At 46.8% G+C, this 20,864-nt stretch overlaps 1 protein-coding gene across 11 annotated transcripts in view; it reads right to left on the bottom strand.

Moving 5' to 3' along the window:
• LOC133128189 (TRAF2 and NCK-interacting protein kinase-like) overlaps window positions 1-20,864 on the bottom strand; it is a 104,631-nt gene that overhangs the window by 40,231 nt on the left and 43,536 nt on the right. For all 11 annotated transcript variants that reach the window (XM_061241521.1, XM_061241522.1, XM_061241523.1 and 8 more), the window contains exons 3-8: window positions 18,125-18,181; window positions 15,544-15,669; window positions 9,103-9,213; window positions 8,564-8,654; window positions 6,527-6,657; window positions 2,970-3,024 (exon numbers count right to left, since the gene is read on the bottom strand). In XM_061241521.1, coding sequence (XP_061097505.1) covers window positions 2,970-3,024; window positions 6,527-6,657; window positions 8,564-8,654; window positions 9,103-9,213; window positions 15,544-15,669; window positions 18,125-18,181 — 571 coding nt within the window. The remainder of the gene's footprint in view (window positions 1-2,969; window positions 3,025-6,526; window positions 6,658-8,563; window positions 8,655-9,102; window positions 9,214-15,543; window positions 15,670-18,124; window positions 18,182-20,864) is intronic.

The raw sequence follows: 20,864 nt of genomic DNA, 5'->3' as shown, positions 1-20,864 counted from the left end.
TGCTTGTTCTGGCATCACCACCGTTTTTCTCAGTATGCTAATCATTTGGGGTGGCATGGTGGTGTTCGCAGTGTTGCCTCGCAGGGAGGTGGTTCTGGGTCAGAATGCCAGCATGAGTTCTCATGCTCTCCCTGTGTTCGCGTGGGTTTACTCTGGGTCCTCCAGCTTCCTCCCATTCTCACGCATGTTAGGTTCGGTGTGCTCCAGTCTTTGACCAAGGCACCAGCCTCACTAGGATGGGTCAAATACAGAGGACAAATTGCCCCACGGCGTTCAAATAAGCATATCTTATCTTAAATCGATGCATTTATTAAATGAGGAAAACCTATTTAAAAGCCAGGAGGTGGGGATATGCGGGATGGCAGTTGACAAAGTCTGCCTGTGATTGGATAGGTGAACTGGTGGAAGAGATTTCACCACCCCAGAGGCTGATAATCTGTATCGAGACCACACTGTATTCCTTCCCGCCGACTGGGCTATTCACTGTTTTAGGTGAAGAGTTCCTGATAGAACTTCAGGATTCAAAAATGCAGGGTTCAGAATTGTCTAAGTGACAAATGTGTCTCGCTTAGTCTAACACAGCGCTACTCAACTCCACGTCCAGCGGGCCACAGTGTCTGCAGGCATTTGCTTCAACCGTGCGCTACACCACCTGATTTCACTAATTAGCTTATTATCTGAACCGAGCAGGTAAAAGAATGAGTGAAATCAGGTGCTGTAGCGCATGGTCAGAGTGAATACCTGCAGGCACTGCGGCCCGCAGGATGAGGGGTTGAGTAGCACTGATCTAACATCTTGCTTATGAGTCATAGAATATTTGTGGTCACAGAGGGACATTCCAGCTTCATTTCAGCGGCGGAGGTAGCTGTGGCTGAAGTAGCTGTGGCTGTGACTCATGGCAGAGGCTCTTGCTGCGTTTAGAATTTATTACCTTGTCCTGTCTCGACACAGAGACCAAACTGCGACACCAAATATTATTTAGACCAACTATTGGAAACAGCAGGCCCCGATCAGAACTCACGCCGCACGAGGGGAATTTTTTCTGGCAGGGTCCGTTTCTACGGGAACACTGCGACAGGACACACCTGACTCTCAACGGAAAGCCGTTGGAAAAGCGGCGTCTCCCCTCCCACACCGTCGGCTGGTGAAGAAGGGGATGCACGTATTCTGCACTGGTTCTCGTCTCCGAGCCTCACGTCTTACTTTGTGTGCTCTCTGACTGTTCCAGGGAAAAGCTGCGATTGCACGCTACAGGAGCTCACAGGTATGCGTTCTGAGAGAGCCAGCCGGCTGTTAAGACACGAAGGCTCCCCCTGGAGGCCAGCCAGGGCTAGTGGGAGGGGTGTAAGGCCCCTGAGGGCAGACAGGTTCCACAGAAACTCTCAGGAGGGAGGGATGGAGTGTGGGTTTTGAGGCTTGGCAGTGGACAGCCAGCTCTCAGAACGAGCGACATACGCCCCGTTTATTTAATCAGCAGTTCTGCTTTGGAGATTAATTTGGATGGGGAAATGGGCACAGAAAGCAATTTAAAAATCAACGAACCATGGTGACACCCCTGCTATGACACGAGCTTCACACAAACACGTGCAATTCAGACACACACGCACACGCACACAGACAGAAGCAACACAGACACACACACACACACACACACACGCAATTCAGACACACACACAAGTCCTGAAACAGTCGTTCCCCCCATCGGTTTCATAAAAAATTCAGTCAGAGATAAAACCTAAACACATCAGCCTGGATACTGAAAAGAAGGAAAATAAAATAGCATACTCAAAACAGCCAGGACTGTGATCAATAAATAACTTCTCCAATGGATAAGGCAAACTGACTGGCGCGTGTAGTTCTATGTATAGTAGCACGTACAGTTTCTGACTTAATTTAATAGAACAGAGACAAATAATCCAGACTGAAAAAATAATGTCTCACACCGCCCGAGAGGCTTTTACTCCTGTGGCCTTTGTGTACATTGCAATAGGTTACATGCTGAAATGTCAATGTGCCCTTATACAGGCTGGACAGACAGAGAAAACCTTAAAGCTGTGCATTACAGAACATCACCTTCTGCAATAAGAACATGTAATATGACATTTCACGACACTAAATCAGTGGCAATTCAGTTCTGCCTCTGCCCTTACATTTTGGGTGCATCAAAAAGGTCACATGAACACGCACAGAAAAGGACAGACACACAAGCATACAAACACACACACACACACACACACAAGCATAAACAGATCCATCGTCCATCTATTAGGCTGTGTATGTCTAACAATCTCAGTCTTTCTCCTATGGGCAGGCTGGGTGGCATAGCCACTGGACAGGTGGACATTTTCAGAACTTGCACCTCCCTGGACCATGCAGTGCAGATGGCCACAGCTGTCATTCATCCTGCAACGGCTGCCATGACAACAGCTGCTTTCATCTCCACTTCAGTCTGTAACCTACTGAGAACAGGTGTCTAATTTGGTGTCCCCCACAGACATACTTACAGGCAGACAGACAGACAGACAGACACAGACACAGACACAGACACAGACTCTCTCCCCATTCATCTCAGACTCTGACCTCTCAAAGACACCTAGGACTTTTTCTACAGTAAATTGTAAAATGGGAAATGTCTGCATTTATATAGCGCCTTTATCCCAAGCGCTGTACAATTGATGCTTCTCGTTCACCCATTCACACACGCACTCACACACCAACGGCGATTGGCTGCCATGCAAGGCACCAACCAGCTGGTCAGGAGCAATTGGTGGTTAGGTATCTGGCTCAGGGACACTTTGACACACCCAGTGTGGGATCGACTGCTCTTACCGCCTGAGCCAAATAAGTAGTAGTACACAATCAATGGGTCTTTCTAAGACAGTATTTTTGAATGCTAGGTGCTGCCCATCCAATGAAATATTTATACTGATACCAACGTAAAAAGTCCATAGAGAAACATCACTACTCACGTGGGGCTCCTTCGGCCATTTCAATGGCAGTGATTCCCAAGGACCACAGATCACTCTGAAACACCAGACAGGGAGGGAAGGCAGTCAGAGGGGCAGGAGTCATTCACCTAACACAGGAGAATGGCTTCACACACACGTGCACACACAGATACAGACACAGACAAACACACACTCGCGGAAAGGCAACATCATGAAGTCCGCCTAGCGCAGGGCAGTGACCTCATTCAAGCAGGCCTCGAGGATTCACAAGGAGCGTTTCGCCATCTCTGCAGAGCGTCAGATCTCCACTTGACACCTGTGCCGTCCTGTAATAGGGCTGGGCCGCGTGACGGGCCTCGTTAAAAGCCGCGCGGATACAGGGCTGGCCTGCGCCAAAGCCCACTCCAATTACTTTAGCACCTTGATGGAGGGCTAAACGCCGCCATCGTGCTAATTTGATTCTCAGGAGATCTGAGCCAGCTGCCCCAAAGTGCTCTTTGAGAGAAAGAGACGATCGCTCCTCGACTAATGCGGTTCAATCCCTGCGGTGCTAACAGGAGCCTGCTCATTAGTGCTATAAACCCAACGTCCTGCTACACGGTGCCTTAGCATGCTACAGAGTTCAGTCAACTCTCCAAAGCATGGCGCTCTCTCTCTCTGTGGCACTCCCTCCATGGAATGGCAAAGCCAGTTTGACTCAGAATGGTGTCAACCAGTGGCAGATGGGTTCCCCTACTGAGTCAGTTTCTGCTCAAGGTTTCTTCCTGTTAGCCAGGGAGTTTTTCCTTGCCAGTGTTGCCCTTGGAGTACTCTTGGGGACCAGTTTCTCTGTAAAGCTGCTTTGTGACAAAGGCCCTTTCTTAAAAGTGCTATACAAATAAAAATGGATTGACTGATTTATTAATGAGCCAGGAGAAAGCAAGTCCTCACAAATATGTCTCAGGAGCAACGTGTGAGTGGCCTGGGCGTGACCCTTGAGCGACGACATGGATCTGTCATGATTCCTCTCAGTGTTTCTCTCAACGGCAGGTCCATTAAGCAGGAAACTAGCACAGTGCCATCAATCCTTGCCCCGCCTCCTGTCCATCACTATGAAGCCTTAGGGTTATTCCACTGAATTAGACTCCATTCCTGCCAATGCTATTTCCGCCAATGCCTCAAAAGAAATGTAAGATGAAAACTGCCAGAGCAAAAACCGCCAATCAACGTGATCTTTGCAAGCAAAGAAGATAATCAAGCGCATATTTCACAATGATCACTGCAGACTATTTATGAAAAGGTCATGCAGTGGAGGCAGAAATGTGGGTTTTCAAGACCAGGGTTGATATGCTGCTAGAGAGTATCTAGCTTTTATGAAAACTAAGCATTAGGTATACTTCAGTGGTAGGAAAAGCATTGCTGGGCTGAATGGTCTGTTCTTGTGTTGGGCGTTGTTGGGCGTTGTTGGGCGTTGTTGGGCGTTGTTGGGCGTTGTTGGGCGTTGTGGTGTGGTGCGGCGTGGTGTTGAAAGGACAAAAAAAATAAACCAGAACATCGAACTGAACGAGGAAAACCACGTCAGCCAATCACCAAGCAAATCTGGCCATCAGTCATTCGACGCACAGCACATTGCAGTACATGAAATAATTGTGATGGAACCCAGTAGCTGGCTGACATTCTGTAAAGGTCGGTCGATAGCTTGGGCTGGACGTATACGTGGCCGACGCCCTTTTCAGAGTTATCGGTTTTTGCATTACTGCGCCATAAACTACAGCTAACGAGGTTACGGCACCGACTCGCCATTCAGAGATTCGGATTCTCCAGTTCTATATTTCACAGAGCGTGGGTGAGCGCAAAGCCGGTTTGACTGGCGAAACAGAAATGGGAAAGTTACTGGTGTGACCCCAAGGATGAAACCCCCAAGCGGCCAAGCTTTTCACTCTAATGGGTTGGAGACAAGACGTGAGGATAGAAATAGATTTCTTTTAGATTTTATCACAGTTTTTGGTATAACCAAATCTCCTGAATAAAATACTGGATGATGGGAAATTCATAGCATGTGAAGGGGGGGAGGGGGGAAGGGGGGGCACCTAAACAATTTTGTCTCACCATATTAACATGAACAGTTGCCTCTACCCTCTGTGTCGACAGCCTCATATATTTGAGACATGAAACCAGAAGGAACACTTGGAGGAAAATGAACAGAATGCGGTGAGCTCAGCGCGACAATAACAGCTTTCACCATTAAAAATGTAGTTGCGGGATCTGACTCTAGACTTTGGGGGGTATTAATATTTAAAGAGCTGGGGAGGGAATGGGCCGTCTTTCAGTGTGGTGGAGGGGAGGGCGGGGGGTTTCATGAGTATGGTACAGTTTGGTTGTAAGTGGTGGGGGGTGGGGTGGAACTGCTACACATGTTTGTCTGTCAAACATAATACAACAGTAATGTGCTTGAGGAAATTATCAAGTGAATTTTCAAGTGCACCCCTTCGCGACCAGCATCTTAATGCCCTTGCAGCAAATCGGGATCCCAAGTGAGTATGTTAAATGTCAATAACATCAAACGTGATGCGAAAAGTCCTCATTAGAACACGGCAGCCAATACAGGAAGTGATGTCACACAAAACCAATTAATAGAATGTGTCCTTATCCAAGGAGCCCTGCATGTGACATGTCAGCCATTTAAAAAAACGTCCATTTAGCTCAAAGGTACAACATTACCACCATATGGTCACTTTCCAATCGCTATACTCCAGTCCATATTAATGACAAGGTGCTCACTGCTGGTTTACCATACAAAAAAACCTATGTCCTATGGAGATGTCCTTGGCTGCTTTCACCTTCCTAATGCTACCCGAGCACATCAGATATTTACACCTTTCTCCCCTACCTCCACTTGGTACGGTCCACATCTGAAAGCTGTGCGACCCACTCCCATTCATTACTATTATTACTACACAACCGTGTTGTCTAACAGTAACGCCCAGGGCTTTGCACTTTGCGCTTTCCCAGGGGAAAACGGTTCGATGTGAAGGGCTGTTTGACGAGAAGTGTGCTTAGACTCTCCTTTGTGACCGCTGCCTGTGATAGCCCCTCTTGAGAGCACAAGGACACTTCTATCAGCAAGCCACTCGAAAAGGCTGAAGCATCCGGTCACTGAGAGACAAATGCGCAGTTATGATGAGGGGGGGGGGGGGCGGTGGGTTTATGAAAGTCGCAGAGAGAGAGAGAGAGAGACGAGTGTTTCGCCCAGGAGCCACCACTTAGGCAAAGTGCTTGGAGAGAGAAACGTACACTGCATTGTTATGTTGGGAGTGGTTGTATTTCAAGCACAAAAATCCATACCACCGAAGCCTGCAATCAAATTTTGAAGTGGGGTTTCTGCCAGGAGGCATTGTGAGGTTTGAGGGGTCGGTTAATTGTGCTAATTTTGGGAAACGCTTGATTCGCGAGTTTCATTTTTTCCGAGTGGCCGCGTTTCATTGGAGCCAGCGGCTAGCCCGCAGGTCTGAGGACCGCAGTGCAGGGGCGAGGCTCGGTCAGGTGCGTATTTCAGTAACCTCTAAAAGGACCGGTGCCATTTGGGAGCAGATGTTCACCTTGAAGTCGTACGTGGCATCTGGGTTTTCGTCGCAGGCGATGACTTCGGGCGCCATCCAGTACGGCGTGCCGATGAACGTGTTCCTGCGGCCGACGGTGCGGTCCAGCTGGGCGCTCACCCCAAAATCCACTGCAGACCAAAAAAGGCAAATGCGGATTGACAGAACACTTATCTCCTCATTCTGCGATAGCTGGAGATGGAAGATTAATATACAGTAAGCAGTGATGAGGGAGGAAGTTATTATTTAAGCATTCAAGTAGGCTGTCTGACTTTTTTTTTCCTGGAGGTTACCATAGCAACGACAAAAAAAGTAAACAAAACCAGCAATTAGTGCACACATTCACATTCAGTTAGGGACTAGCTGAGCTTTGAACAATTAACAGCACAATCCTGCAGTATTGAACACTTGTGCTTGTTCTAGAATGTGTGGGTAATGATGACTGAGTATACTCAGTATTGAACCGTATACTAAACCTTTATGATTACATTTTATTATACATTTTTCTATAGATCTATGGCTTTCATATTGTAAGATACAGACACTTACTGAGCAAACCTTCATGTACTTTCCCCCAAGATAAGAAAAGCAAAATTGTTTAAAATGAGTATCAAAATAAAGCTAGAACCTGGGCCAACCGGGATTTATTTTATTCTTCAGTTAAAACGCTAATCCCAGTAAAAAATAAAGGCCTCTTTTCCAAGGGGAACATAAAACACTACAATCCACCACAAATAGAAAGCCCAACAATGGCCCGCAAGGCAATAAATAGTATCAAATGAAGTTCAGTCTGTCGAACAGGTTTTCTTTAGTACAAAACTTCTTGGCTTTAGTACTGAAGCCAAAGCATTCGCCAGAGATATCATCAATAATCACGCTTCTAAAATCTGTCAAGGGCTGAACCTCAAGTGGTGAGGCAATGACGGCTTCATTCCATTTTCTACATTTCTGTGTAGAACAACGCAGTGCAGCCGCTTGTTATCGTAAGCGAAGCCTCTTCTCGCAGACTGCTGCAGGAGCACCGAGATGAAGACGCAGCTTCCCCAGTGTCTTCATGAAGGAAAAATCACAGACCCTACCGTCTCCCAGAAATTGCCAATTGCTCGGTGGAAAAGGGCGAGTTTCAGCAGAAACTGAAAAAACCCCTTCATCACATGAAACCAACAAAAGATCAGTACTGCAGCAGGTGAAGACTTCAGTCTCTTTCGTTTAGTGCTGCCCATCAATATTAGTTGATACTGCCTGCATTCTGGTAACAAAGCCAGTATTAATATATTACATTAATCTTTTACCTTGACCATACATACTCCAATTAAAAAAAGGACTCTCTCTCTCGACTGGATCACTCCTTCCCTTCTCCCTCAAGGGTGATTTATCTGCTCAGTAATGAAAGGAAAACTAACTATATAACTGTATAAGCAGTAAAAAATAGCTGTAAAATATACTGCAGAAGAAAATTACCAGATCGTTCTCAGAAAGTTGCTTTTTAACAGAAGGAAGTTGCAAGGGTTAGGCCTGGAGGTTTTCCAAGGGGGAATTTAGCTATTCTCTGCAGGTGGCCAATGTGGCCGGTTTAAAAAAAAAAAAAAAACTGGGCTTTTTATCAAGGTTTATTCCTTTCTTTTGAGGACAGAATATGATATTGTGGGTCCTTCTCGAACTGCTAAGTAGCTGTAGTATATCAAGCCATAGTAAGGGGCTTATAATCACATACAGCATCATAACAGGGATTATGAATGCTATACATGTCATACATGTCACCGTAAAACCTTGGCACAAAATAATTGCAAAGGAACATATCGGAAGTATTATACTCCCTGACCTTATACTGTAGGTAATTACATTAATATCTGAATACATGAGTGTTGATAAAGGTCATTACACATGAATATGTTAAGAACTATGATTACAGTGCATCAGACATACAATGAATATGTTCATAATGCATTACAGTTACTGGCTTCATGAAAAAATGTAACCAGAGAATCTGTCCCATTTTCTTACTGGGCCACCTGTCCCAGAAGGCCACACACTCACCTAATTTGACTTCTGCATTTTCTGTAAGCAGGACATTCTGGCCCTTGATGTCCCGGTGGATAACTTTGTGATGGTGGAGGTGCGTCAGACCCTGCAGGAGAGGACAATTTCAGTAAGAGGACAGGCAGAGGGCTCATTCCAATCCCAAATTTTTCCTCCTTTTCTTGCGCTAGCTCTACCCATCGGGAGGGGGCAGGAAAAGTAAGTAAAGGAATTAGGCAAATGGAATGTCCTTGCTCCTTCAAATGTAATTTCGACGCCATGTCAGCTACAGACGTGACCAATGCGTGGCAGATGGGGAGAGGTGACCTCCCCAGTTCCTAACTTCTAATTCTATCTCCTAGAAGGCATTTAATGGGTTGAAATGTCCCTAAAGATGATGGCGCTCAATTTCTGAGTCAGCAGCAAGAAAAGGAAAAATGTGGAGAAAAATAATGGATTGGAATGAGCCCAGAATCTGTAAGGAGACTAAGTGAAATGAGTCAGGCAGTGGACACAGAGAGAGTAACTAAGTAAGGGAGCTGCAAGTCCAGACCTACCTTGAGTATCTCCCGGCAGATGTAGGCCGTCCACTCCTCCTTCAGTGAGTTCCCCTTGGTGTTCTTGATCAGATCTGTCACCGAGCCAGCGCCACAGAACTCCATCACCAGCTGTATGGAGAGGGAAGGGACAGCATCAGTCTGCATGCCAATGTGAGTGTGTGTGTGTGTGTGTGTGTGTGTGTGTGAGAGAGAGAGAGATCTAAGAGAGAACACAAGAAGACAGACAGCCATCTTGTGCAGTGTCCGAAATGGCTCCCTATTCACTAAATAGTGAACTAGATTGGCCGTCGGCCATCTTATTCTAGTGTCTGAATTCCGAAATCAAATTTTACTCACATTTTCAGGGCACTAGAAATATCCCATAATGCACCGTAAACAACAGTGTTCACTAGAAGTTGATGCAAACCGCAATGAGCCATTTTGGACACGGCCATGGTCTCATCCTCAGTGGTGTGTCCAGGTAAAGCATTAGCCGATGACGCAGTGACATGCTCAATGGCTGCCTTTGGTCAAGCCGCCTTAGGCTGCCTGTCCAAAATAAGATCAGGGCCAGTAACAGTTCCCTACGGTCATAAAGTTAGCTCAAAACAAAGTCAATGTCAGTGACTTGGACACAGAAACAAGGTGATTCACAGAGGCTGAGTCTGTCCATCCAATCACTTTCACTCAGTTCTTTTATCGTCACTGAGAACCACCGTGGGTTCTCCATGAGGCAGGAACCTGCTTTGAGCATCATGTGTTGTCAGGACACATTAAAAGCTCCACAGTACAGTACCCAGCACCCAATCTGACCTCACCTCTCCCTAATTTCCTATCTCACAGAAAAGTAAAAATATGCAGGCCGGGTCAGTACTCAGAAATTTGCACCTTAGAATTTGTGTCAGAGAGGGGAAAAAAGGGTCAAAAGTGGAATTCATTCCAAAAAAAAAGGGACAATGAAAATGGACAATAACCAAACTCAAAACGAAGGCATCTTCTCTCATGGCTCAGTTTCAATGAAAGCCGTTTCACAACCAATTTAAAGTGCAGCCTAGTTTCTCAGAAAGAAAAAAAATATATATATATATCTACGTGGAATATCTACACAGGGAAACGCATCGCATACCTGAGTATTATTCATTATTCGGAAGTAGATCAAGGAGTTGTTAAAAGATGAAAAAATTTTAGTGTTCCACACTGTCCCCACACATGGGGGGTGGGGGATAATGGGGGGAGAGTAGATAAATCTACAGGGAAAATAAATCTCTTATCCGAGCAGAGCTCTACAGAAGCGCATCGACAGCTGTGTATATTTACATATACGCAAGGATGTATGGATGAATTTGCTTGATACATAAAAACATGAGATGTGAGTTTTTTCAGTAGGATCCTGGAGCAGAGCATGAATCTTGCGGTGGGCAGATTTTCAAGGGGAAAGTTTTGAAGATTTCCGCTCCTCTTCGGAGACGGCCTTCCAGCAAATGCTAGTCACCTGTGATGTCGCGTAATTGAATAAGCGTGACGGACGAGGTCCCCGTCATCCAAAACAATCACGGGGAAATAAATTAATCCACTTACCCTTTCGCGAAAAAGGTCGGCCATGTCATAAACGGCGTCCGTCTGACGCCGGGCGAGAAATGACTGAAAGGCCAAAATCTTATTGCCCCCGTCCACCACGTGACGCGCAGTAAATTAAATTTAAATGAAACAAGCCCAAAAATATTGTGACAGCCATGTCCGCCTGAAGGTTATCAAAATGAATTAAAGCCTATAAGGAACATTACACAAATTCATTTTGCATATAAATACGCCTTTTCTCATCGATATAATCACTTGTACGTATTAAAATGGTAATCACATTATTTTGCTGAAGGGCTGAAAACATATTACTCTTTGAAATGGCAGTGTAATAGTAGAATAATTATTCACCTGTCAACGCTTTGTGCGGGAATTCCGACAGTAAGGTAATATAACATAAACAAATCTCGGTTGCAATATAAATAAAGTGTGTTTGTCTCTGACAATTCATTTTTTGTTTGTTTTGCTTTGGTGGTAACATTGCGGAACCATGACTGAAATCAAGTCTCTCCATTTGTTTATATAAACTTTTGTCATATAGCTGTCGCTTCCTTAGAATGACTGGAATAACCAGGCTGAAAACTATAATTAGGATGTAATTTAGCTCTGTCTTTTGGATTAATGTCCAGGGCTATCACAGTACATTTTGTCCAGGCCTAAGAAGAACCACCACCCAACGCCCCAAGTCTTAACTCCCACCCTGCAACCTGTCTGTCTTGTCCGTTATCATGCCAACTGCCAGCCACACTGCCAGAAAGTTCTCTCAGATAATGTTTTGTGGAACCGTGCTATTCCTGTGGCGCTGCCATGTCGGATTCTACTATACCACAGACGGCTGCCTTCGCACTCTCTCACCAATCTACCTCCATCCGAGTCACTTCCTGCTCTTTCAAGGTTAGACTCTTGATACTACTAACAATGTAGAGAGGGGCAGAGAGTGGGTGATGGAGCCATTTTAGTGGTTAATATGTAATTGAGTAATTTTGTTGCCCCCCGCTTCCATCTTCAGCCTGGGAGTCTTTTGGTGAAAAATGGCCACTGATAAATAACCCAGGGATACTTCATTATTAAAATCCATTTGCCTCGGCGACGCCGGATGCACTTGAAGCAGAAAAGTGCCGTGGAAAATGTGTAATTGGGGGCATGGGCAGACGGATTTTTGGCACGTAATGAAAATAAATTACAAGAAAGAAAGCCGTTTTTCGAGGCGGCCACTGAGAAACCGGGGAGGCATTGAAACGTGCCCTAACATGATTCAGCACCGTGTCACAGCAGCACTGTGACAATCTAAGACAGACCAGGGAGAGGGCAGTACACACGTAACGAACGTTGAAAATGTGAATTGTGATAAATAAACCGGTGTTGACTGTCTAGTACGTTTCTTTTATCCATGTATGCATTACCAAAATGACTGCGGATGTAATCAAACAGGCCCTGGTTCATGTCACACAACAGTACTGCAGCACACTGCTGTAGAACACCACCAACAGCTCTCTGAAGGCACACTATACCAGGGTTAGTCTCTCTCTCTTTAGTGGGGGACTAGGGCTGGTATTGCTTTTTCATTGGCCACAGCAGGACGCTCAAGGCTACCAGGACGCTGAGGACCAATCAGAGGCAGGCAATGTCTTTCTGTTGTGGTCAGAACTGGCATCGAGAGGTCCACTAAGCTTATGTGTCCTGGCGCCAGATGGTGCTGTCTGAAGACAGACTTTTTTTACCCCTCTGTGTTTTGAACAGGGATGTAGAATTCTGTGATGCACAGCTTTTGAATTAACATATGAATGGGCCTGTATGAATGACCCCAACAGCACAGGATCGCTGCTCTTGGTAAGAAGCTTTGTAGTCCTGTGTCCCACAATCATAACGGATGTTTGTCTGTAAAATGGGGTGGGGGGGAAGAGGGAGTTGAGGGAAGCATATTACATCGACCTCTTTCTGAATCAGTTGTTTATATTCCTGACAAATGGCGTGGAATTTGCTAGAACCGCTAGAGTTTGGCTGCCTAGACGGGTGAAACCCATGGCGCCAAGGAGGGGTGGTCCTGGGAGAGGGTCGATCTGGTGGTCCATCGCTGTCCGGTCAGACATCCCTGCGCATTACTCACTAAGCTGCCTGCTCCTCTACCCACTGGAGCACAAGAGAGGGATTGTAGAATCGGCCGGGGCAATCTACTGCGAGTCCTTTCTGTCCTATTGTTGTTCTCCTCTGAGGGGCTAATCTCAGCAAGTGTCTCATTTTCTTGGAGGGGCCCTGTCGTGTGTGAGGGGGGGGTGGGGTGGTCCCATGATGCACTTCGGAACACCTCATAGAACAGGACCGCTGAGGCCGGGAGCAGTCGAGGTCAGGAAAAGGAGGTGTGTGTGTGTTTTTGCGTCCTGTCAGCTCTTTCTGTGGCTGTTACAGTTATCATTACATTGCATTATTATTAATCTAAGCAGATGCCCTTTCCCTGGGTGGCTTAAGCAGTATAATTTACATTTTGCATAATATCCCTTTATATGGCCACATTAGAAGGACCAAAGTAGGCAATTAAATCTGCTGCCTTCTGATTACTTCTGCAGATCCTTTATCACCACTCACACCAGCGCCATTGAGAGAAGAGTGGGAATTCACCAACTAAACTGCTCACACACACACATTCTCTCTCACACACACACACACACACACACACACACACACACACGTATATACATGGACACGTGCACAGGCATACTGTACACATAAGGTACATGCACACGCACTCTCGCTCACACACACACACACTTACACATTCACACACACATTACACACACATTACACACACACACTCCTCAGCAGGAAGGTGATTTGAGGGTAGAGAGCGTTGCTAACGGTTATCCATTAGAGTCGTTCCCTCTCCATCTCCTCGCCGTTTCTCTCAGCGAGGAGGGGCTGTCGCGAGACCCACAAAGCCGAACCCTTCCCAAATCTACAGTCCGCCAGAACGGCACCGGAGTGCGCAGAATAAATCTCCCGGAGCTTAATTAAACTTTACAGCGGGATCCAAATCCGGACATTGTTTTAAGCAAGCTTTTAAACGGGGGGCCGTAAAGAAAGCGCTGATCCCAGGCGCTGCGAGGGCTACTGTTCTGACCAAGTGCCGCCATGGTGATTCTCCCATTAATACTCCAAACACAGGATAAATGCCTCTGCCAGTCCTTGAGCCTGAAGCCACTTACGGGCCCTCAATCACACAGATGTAATTATCCCCAAAGATGGGACAGGCTCTAAGTGCCCCCGTCTGCACCAACCCAATCTCTGATTCGCCTCCGATCCTACTGCAGTCCTTACGCTTAATTAAGCAAACAGAAATGCACAGGCATTAAGGAGAGCTCTGTATGCATTTTAGTACCTGCATATACTTGTTGTACTGTATTAAAGGCCACCTTGGGCTGTCCTGAGGGACAAACAGACCAGGCGAAGGCTTTGGTTGGACGTGCTTGTGAAACCGCATTGTACAGGTCAATGACTAGCATTCCCTGGGGTTCATTTCGAGTAATGCAAAAAAACAGAAAATCACACAAGCGCTACAAATGAGAATTGCAAGGTAAACGAAACAACGGTAGATTGCCGGTGAGTAACTGTCTGCTCCGTGCGTGTGTGCGCCACAGAGAAAGAGCGAGACAGAGAGAGAGGGATGGAGAGCAAGAGAGAAACAGAAAGAGAGAGAGGGAGGGGGTGAGAAAGAGGGAGAGCAAGAGCGAGACAGAGAGAGAGAGAAAGGGATGGAGAGCAAGATGGAGACAGAGAGAGAGAGAGAGAGCATGAATGAGACAGAGAGAGAAAGAAAGAGGGAGTAACACAGCTGAATAGGTAATCAACAACAGCGCCCTTCATCAGAAAGGTTCCGACACACAGCGGCAGCGGCGACCCGCTGAAATGCCACGAATGAACCTTCCTACAGCCTCTACTCCCCCTCCACACGAACCACCATCAGCCACGCTCCAAGGGCTGATAAACAAAACAGCGGGGAGGGGAGAACAGATGTAAAATTAGACCGGGGATGATGGAAAGAGCGTGAGAGAGAGAGAGAGCGAGAGAGAGAGGTAGACGAGCGGCAAGCTGGAAAATAGCAAGAAAGAGAGCGGCAGCGTGAATGATGGGATAGGTGAGATGGAGTGAGAAACGGAAAGGCGCGGGCGCAGGTGCACACAGAACAGCGGCCCTTCCATCACGTTTGGCGGTTCACACCCTGTGGACGGTGCCAGAAGGGGCCCGCCACCAATGCGGGATATTACAGGACAACGGCCTTAATGAACCCTTACAGACACCGCCTGGGCGCTCTCATAACACCTCACCGCTGAAAATGGACAGGCTCCTTAATTTGTTATTTAGCTGACACTTTTATCCAAAGAGACTCACAGTTGATTAGACTAAACAGGGGACAATCCCCCCTGGACCAATGCGGTGTCAAAGGAGTAACATGGCTGGTCACACTCTCTAGGTTTTTATATGCAACTTGCACAAGAGGGCATTGCAGAAACACGATGAAAGTATTAAAGGTGGTGTAGTGCACGGTAGTAGCAAATACCTGCAGACACTGCGGCCCGCAGGACGTGGAGTTGAGTAGCGCTGCACTAGGCTATAGGTTTCCCCTCCTTATTGAGGGGGATTTTGGGATCGGCTCATCAGCCATGCCGCTTGCGTATTCTCCTCCGAAAGTCATACGAGACCTCCACGCAAGCGAGTCCGGGAAGTATCCGGCGAGCTCATGGAGAGGAACGAGCGGAGAATTTACGACTCCGGAGGAGTCACGCTTCCCGCCTGCTCCGTGGTGCGGAGAATACTGCGGTGCGTCCAGTTTTAATGGCGGGAGAGGCGCTGAAAAAGAGTGCACAGGGGGGGGGGGGGGGGACTCACCCAGAGCTGGTCGTCGATTCCCGGGGGGTTCTTCTTGATGAAAGCGCCGTAGTAGGTGGCGATGTTGGAGTGGTGAGAGTACTTCTTCAGCATGTTAATCTCCTGTTTGATCTCCTCCTCTTCATCCTGTGGAGGGACAAGGGTGTCAGATGCATGGGGGCATAATTAACAGCCCCTTCCCCCGAGATTCCAGCCTCCCTCTCTCTTGCGACTGAACCACCCGCTGCCCCTCTCAGTGCTGCGGGTCTCCAGAGACCTCTCGCTGGGACGGTAATGATGGGCAACCCGGGAATGCGATTCAGCGAGTCTCGAGGGAGCTATAAAGGACATCGCAGCGATCTGCCGAGCACAACTTTAACCTCCGCCTAGTTTTCCATCGCAGCCCTGACAGGGAGCCTGCCACAGTGCAGAGCCACCGGTGGAGGGCCCCTTGAAGTACAGGATTTAACACACATTTTAACCCTTCATTTCCGAGTTCCCCATCACTCCCCCACCCAACTGGTTTAACGGTGCAGTGAGAGGCCTCTGAAAAATTTTGCATGCAACTGTTAAATTCACCTCCTGCCAAATTAATGCGTTCTCTCGAGCTTCTTGAAAATGGGTGGGATCAATCTTAAACCCACCACCACCCCCAGCACCCCTAGCCGCCCACCCCCCCCGCCCCCCGCCCCCCTTTCTCCAAAGATTTGACAAGCCTGCCACCGGAAGGGGCTGACATCCCCGGAGCAGACAGATGCAATTAGCGTGATCCGCTGCGAAGACAGAGGGATGCCGTGACGCTCGACGATCGCACCCCGATCGATACCCAGTTCTTCCTCTGCGTCAGCACTCCCAACTGTTCGAGGGTCACCAAACGTCACCCCCCCTGCCAAATTACCCCCATTCCCCACCCGGAAAACCCTCGGCTCACGCCAAGCCGTCTCGAAAAAGCAGGGGAACTATTAGTCACTATAAGCTGGGGGGACTGTAATATTTTCGGCAGGGCACGGCACTTGGCTCCCAAAAGAGGATTTGGATTTGAACGATTATCTGCAGGGAGATGTGCACAAAACAGGCGGCGGGATTCCGTAAAGCCCAGCGAGGGCGGATAAACAAGCAGGGCCCCCGTGCAGGCACCGAGCAGACTCATCCCTCTTGTACACTGAAGAAAGCTTTAATTGAAAACAAACTGCGAGGGTGTTCAGTGTGCTGTACATTGCAATACCAATGCAATACGCCATACAGTATTATAACCTCACACACTGATATTCTTTACAGCCGGTGAGCCTTGCGCAGTTGTAGGGTTGAAGGAGAGAAGCGTGTATGCGGTGTATGTGTCATCTGTGGCTGTAGGAAGCGGGATGGCTGCAGCAATGTTATCGCCGATTCGTCTGAGTGCGCTAAACCCGTTCAGACTGCCAGGGACTCGCAAAAGCTGGGCTGAGACCACAGTGCTGTGGAACGTACATATTCAACACAAGATGCGGTAGAACGTAATATGTGGGTCTGTGGTGTGGTGTGGGGGACTATAATATGTGTATGTGCAGCACACGTGACCACCTGTATATTTTATGCATTTGTGCGGGCGTGCATGTGTAATAGATCGTAACCTATTCAAAAGCCAATCAACCATTTTCACGGATCGTATGCTGTCCAAGTCGACTTTGATAATATCCTCCAAGCAGAAAAAATGCAGACTTTGCATTTATTGCAAATACAGGTTATAATTCCTGTATTTATTTCGGTTTTTAATTGTTTATGGCTGTGCTTATACTGCACTGTGGTCCCAGTGGTACTGTATTCCAGTCTTTTTCTTACACCCGACTGTAAGGAGAATGACAATGAACGCAACTTGAAATAAAACAACCTTTTCATTTTGATTATGCGACTGTAGTTAACATGACACCTATACTGTACGTAAGTTACATGCATTAACTGCATTAATGATCTCCTCCCAAGCAAATTCATCGTCTCGTAGCACTCAATATCAAAAACACCGATAAACAACAAGCCATGTTTTTTGTTTTGTCTGTTAGGTAGCCTAAAAGTACAGTTCACGTACAGGTCATGGTATCCATGTGGCATGTAGGCTATACATTCCACTGCTCCTCAGGAGTGCCATTTGTAAATATTACGAGTTAGACATGAAATAATAATAAACAAGAAAGTCTCCTGCAATGCATGCAAGCGGCAACAGCCCTCCAAGCCATCAAAGGCTCACACTTTATTCCCTCTAAATGAGCTCAGTTCAGTTTAGTTTAAGTAAGCCATTGTTGCGAATTATTGATGGACTTGAGCATTATAATCTTTCCTTTAATCTGAGCAAAAGTTGATACCATGTCATATTAACGCTGTGAATTGCATTTGCATTGTTATGATTCTTCCCTGGTTTTAATTTATTTTGAAAAAACTTCAAGATATTATTTTCAATATTAAATAGTTACACATTTGAAACAGCTTAGCACATTTGAACCACAGCATTCAGCTACAGGTTTAACCCCAGGAGTGCCTAACCACACCCTTTAACCGTGACTGTATTCCTCATACATACAGCAGTGTATGTGTCTGTAAACATCAGAAGAGAAAGAAGAAACCTCCTCACCCCAGTGACATCCATGACCTTGATGGCGGCGAGCTGGCCTGTCTTGACATGGCGGCCCTGAAGAGAGACGGAGAAAAGAGAACATAGTCAACTCACACTCATCGCTCACACACACTCGCTCACACTCGCCGCGCGCTCACACTCGCTCAGACAAAATAATTCCATGATTGACTGACCCGACTGTTGAAAGGAAGAAACAACTTATTATGAGAAACAGAGCCATTCCAGGACCTGTATAACATACTGTACTTTACTAAGGCAGCACCCATCCTCCTCAAACCAAACTGCATTGTACAACGACTTTGAGCTGATTACACCTGGCTCTCAAGCCTGTCCTCAATGGCTTAAATAAAAGTCATTCTGAGCTTGAAAAATCACTGAAACACACAACAAACTAATATAAATGTGCTGAGTAAATGCAATGTTCTCACTCATGCGCACAGGAATGGTCCTGTCAGTCTAGTCCATCAGTTAGAAAATGGTGAAAGGGCAGATCAGAATAACTATCTAATATAAATAAAATAAATGATTCCCACACCAAGGGAAAAACTGAAGCCCCTGCCAGATAAGACCGATATCCTTGGTCTTAGTGAGAGTTAAGGTCTACAAAATACAGCAGTACAGATCACTTTTAAATACGTACGCGGATTTGTTTCACCCGACACAACTGGCAGCACTAAGCATGATCAGATACAACAGGTTGTTCTGACAGGAATGAGTGGCCAAGCTTACACAGAAAATGATTAAAATGCTACTGCAACCTTCCAGCAGCATAGCCACATTTCAGAAGGGCCATTACAGAACAGAAAGGGGGAAGAGGGCTTTCGGGTTGACAGAGCTGCTTCTTTAATGCAGGCTTCTCCAATTTAGCTGCCCATCCTTGGCAGGTTTGTGCCATGAAAACTCACTGCATGTAGCGCTTTGGTTCTTTGACCGTGAGCTTCTTGGCAGCGTTTTAAAAAGCTCATTGTGAAAGAATAGAGTCTAAAAAGAGCCCATTGAAAATCTAGCGCTGTAGGCAGCCAGTCTGTGTGTGATGACTAATGATTGTGAGAGCGAAAGAGAGGGAAAGAGAGGGAGAGAGAGAGAGAGAGAGAGAGAGAGAGAGAGAAAAAAAACCATTCACATAGAACAGCCGCAGAGGACAACTCATTGCATATCGCGCAAAGAGAACAAAAGAGAATGAAATGATAACCCTTAAGATTCACAAAAGAACCAGAAACAAGAATTACTCTGCAAATTCACATACTATATACAGTTTTAAACACAGAAAATACTGCACCTATCACACTGCACCTATCGTACTGGAGTTAACAGGAGAACTGAACCTGAATTACACACATTATATGCATTCGGCAGGGCAAGGTTTTATGAAAAGGTGATTTAAATGTTTATTTTGTGCAGTAGAGCTGCTAATTTGGAAATTAAAAGAGGAAGCAACCCCTCCCTGGACAGAATGCCAATCTGTCACAAGGCCATAACCTACAACCAGTATTAATGCTACGCGCCAAACAGAGAGACAGCTGGTGCCTTTTTTAATGTCTTCATTTATGCATTTGAAGCATATTAATTACAGGGAGATCAGAGAGTCGATTCCCATTTAGAGGGCCAATTCCATCATACGCTGATGAAAAAAAAAAAAAAACTCATCCGGGTAGACTGGAGCTCCTTTTGGCAGGGATTTGTCATGAATCAGCGCTTAAGCACAAGTCACAAGACCCGCTTCTTTCTCTTTAGTCTCGGTCAGCAATGGAATCAGAAGACCAGCAAAACCCACAGAAGCTCCAAACCCCAGCTTTTGTCTGGAAGAATAGAGCCCTTTGACGCAGAGCGGCGTGTCACTGGCGATACGGGGCAGCGATGACAGCCAGGCCTCGCTGATCATGTGACACCACTGGGCTGACCGCAGCTTGCCCTGTACGCCCTTCCCTCTCTCTAGTGTGACACTGGCTCAGGAAGTTAGAGCGGTCGTCTGGCAGTCGGTTCGATCCCGCCCTGGGTATCCCTGAGCAAGACACCTAACCCCCAATTGCTCCTGACGAGCGGTTTGGAACCTTGCATGGCAGCCAATCGCTGTTGGTGTGTGAGTGTAAGTGTGATTCGGTGAATGACAAGCATCAATTGTACAGCACTTTGGACAAACGGCGCTAATAAATGCAGACGATTCTCTCTCTCTGATACCACCACGCGAACAAGAATGAGCCACGGCTTCTCCTTTTATGTGCCTCCCTCCCTCCCCCCGCTTCGACCCGTGGCACAACGTCCTTGCTGACATCACATCCTGTCCTCTCATTTCACCCGCTCAAGCAAGGCCCCTGCCAAGAGCCGGGTCACTGCGAGATGAATAACCAGCGGCTCGGCGCTCAGACCTCCACGCCGCCCAAAAGCACTCGGATTAATTAAACCCAGCCGCTGGTGGGCCCCGACCTCGGCCCCATCAGACGCATGTCAGCTCCACACCTCTTCGCCCCTCTTCGGAGAGGAGAAATCCTGACAGTTTAATGCAAACCAGCAAATCGCCCCTTGTGTAATTGTGTCCTCAGACATGCCTGGTGTCACAAAGAAAAACGGCATTATCCTTACGCTGTTGTAGGTCTCGGAAGAGCTTGTCAGCACAGCGATGGACAGATTCATCCCGATTATTACCGCTAACCACCCCCCATCATTCAGTACTGCGCCTGAATGGATTATTCGGATCATTTTTATTTCTACAGTGGGAAAATCCACCTGCCCAATGCTA

The sequence above is a fragment of the Conger conger genome, chromosome 5 (assembly GCF_963514075.1).
Source record: "Conger conger chromosome 5, fConCon1.1, whole genome shotgun sequence".
Taxonomy (NCBI): Eukaryota; Metazoa; Chordata; class Actinopteri; order Anguilliformes; family Congridae; genus Conger; species Conger conger.
The sequence above is the reverse complement of the archived record's forward strand: the minus strand, read 5'-3'. Positions and strand labels throughout refer to the sequence as shown.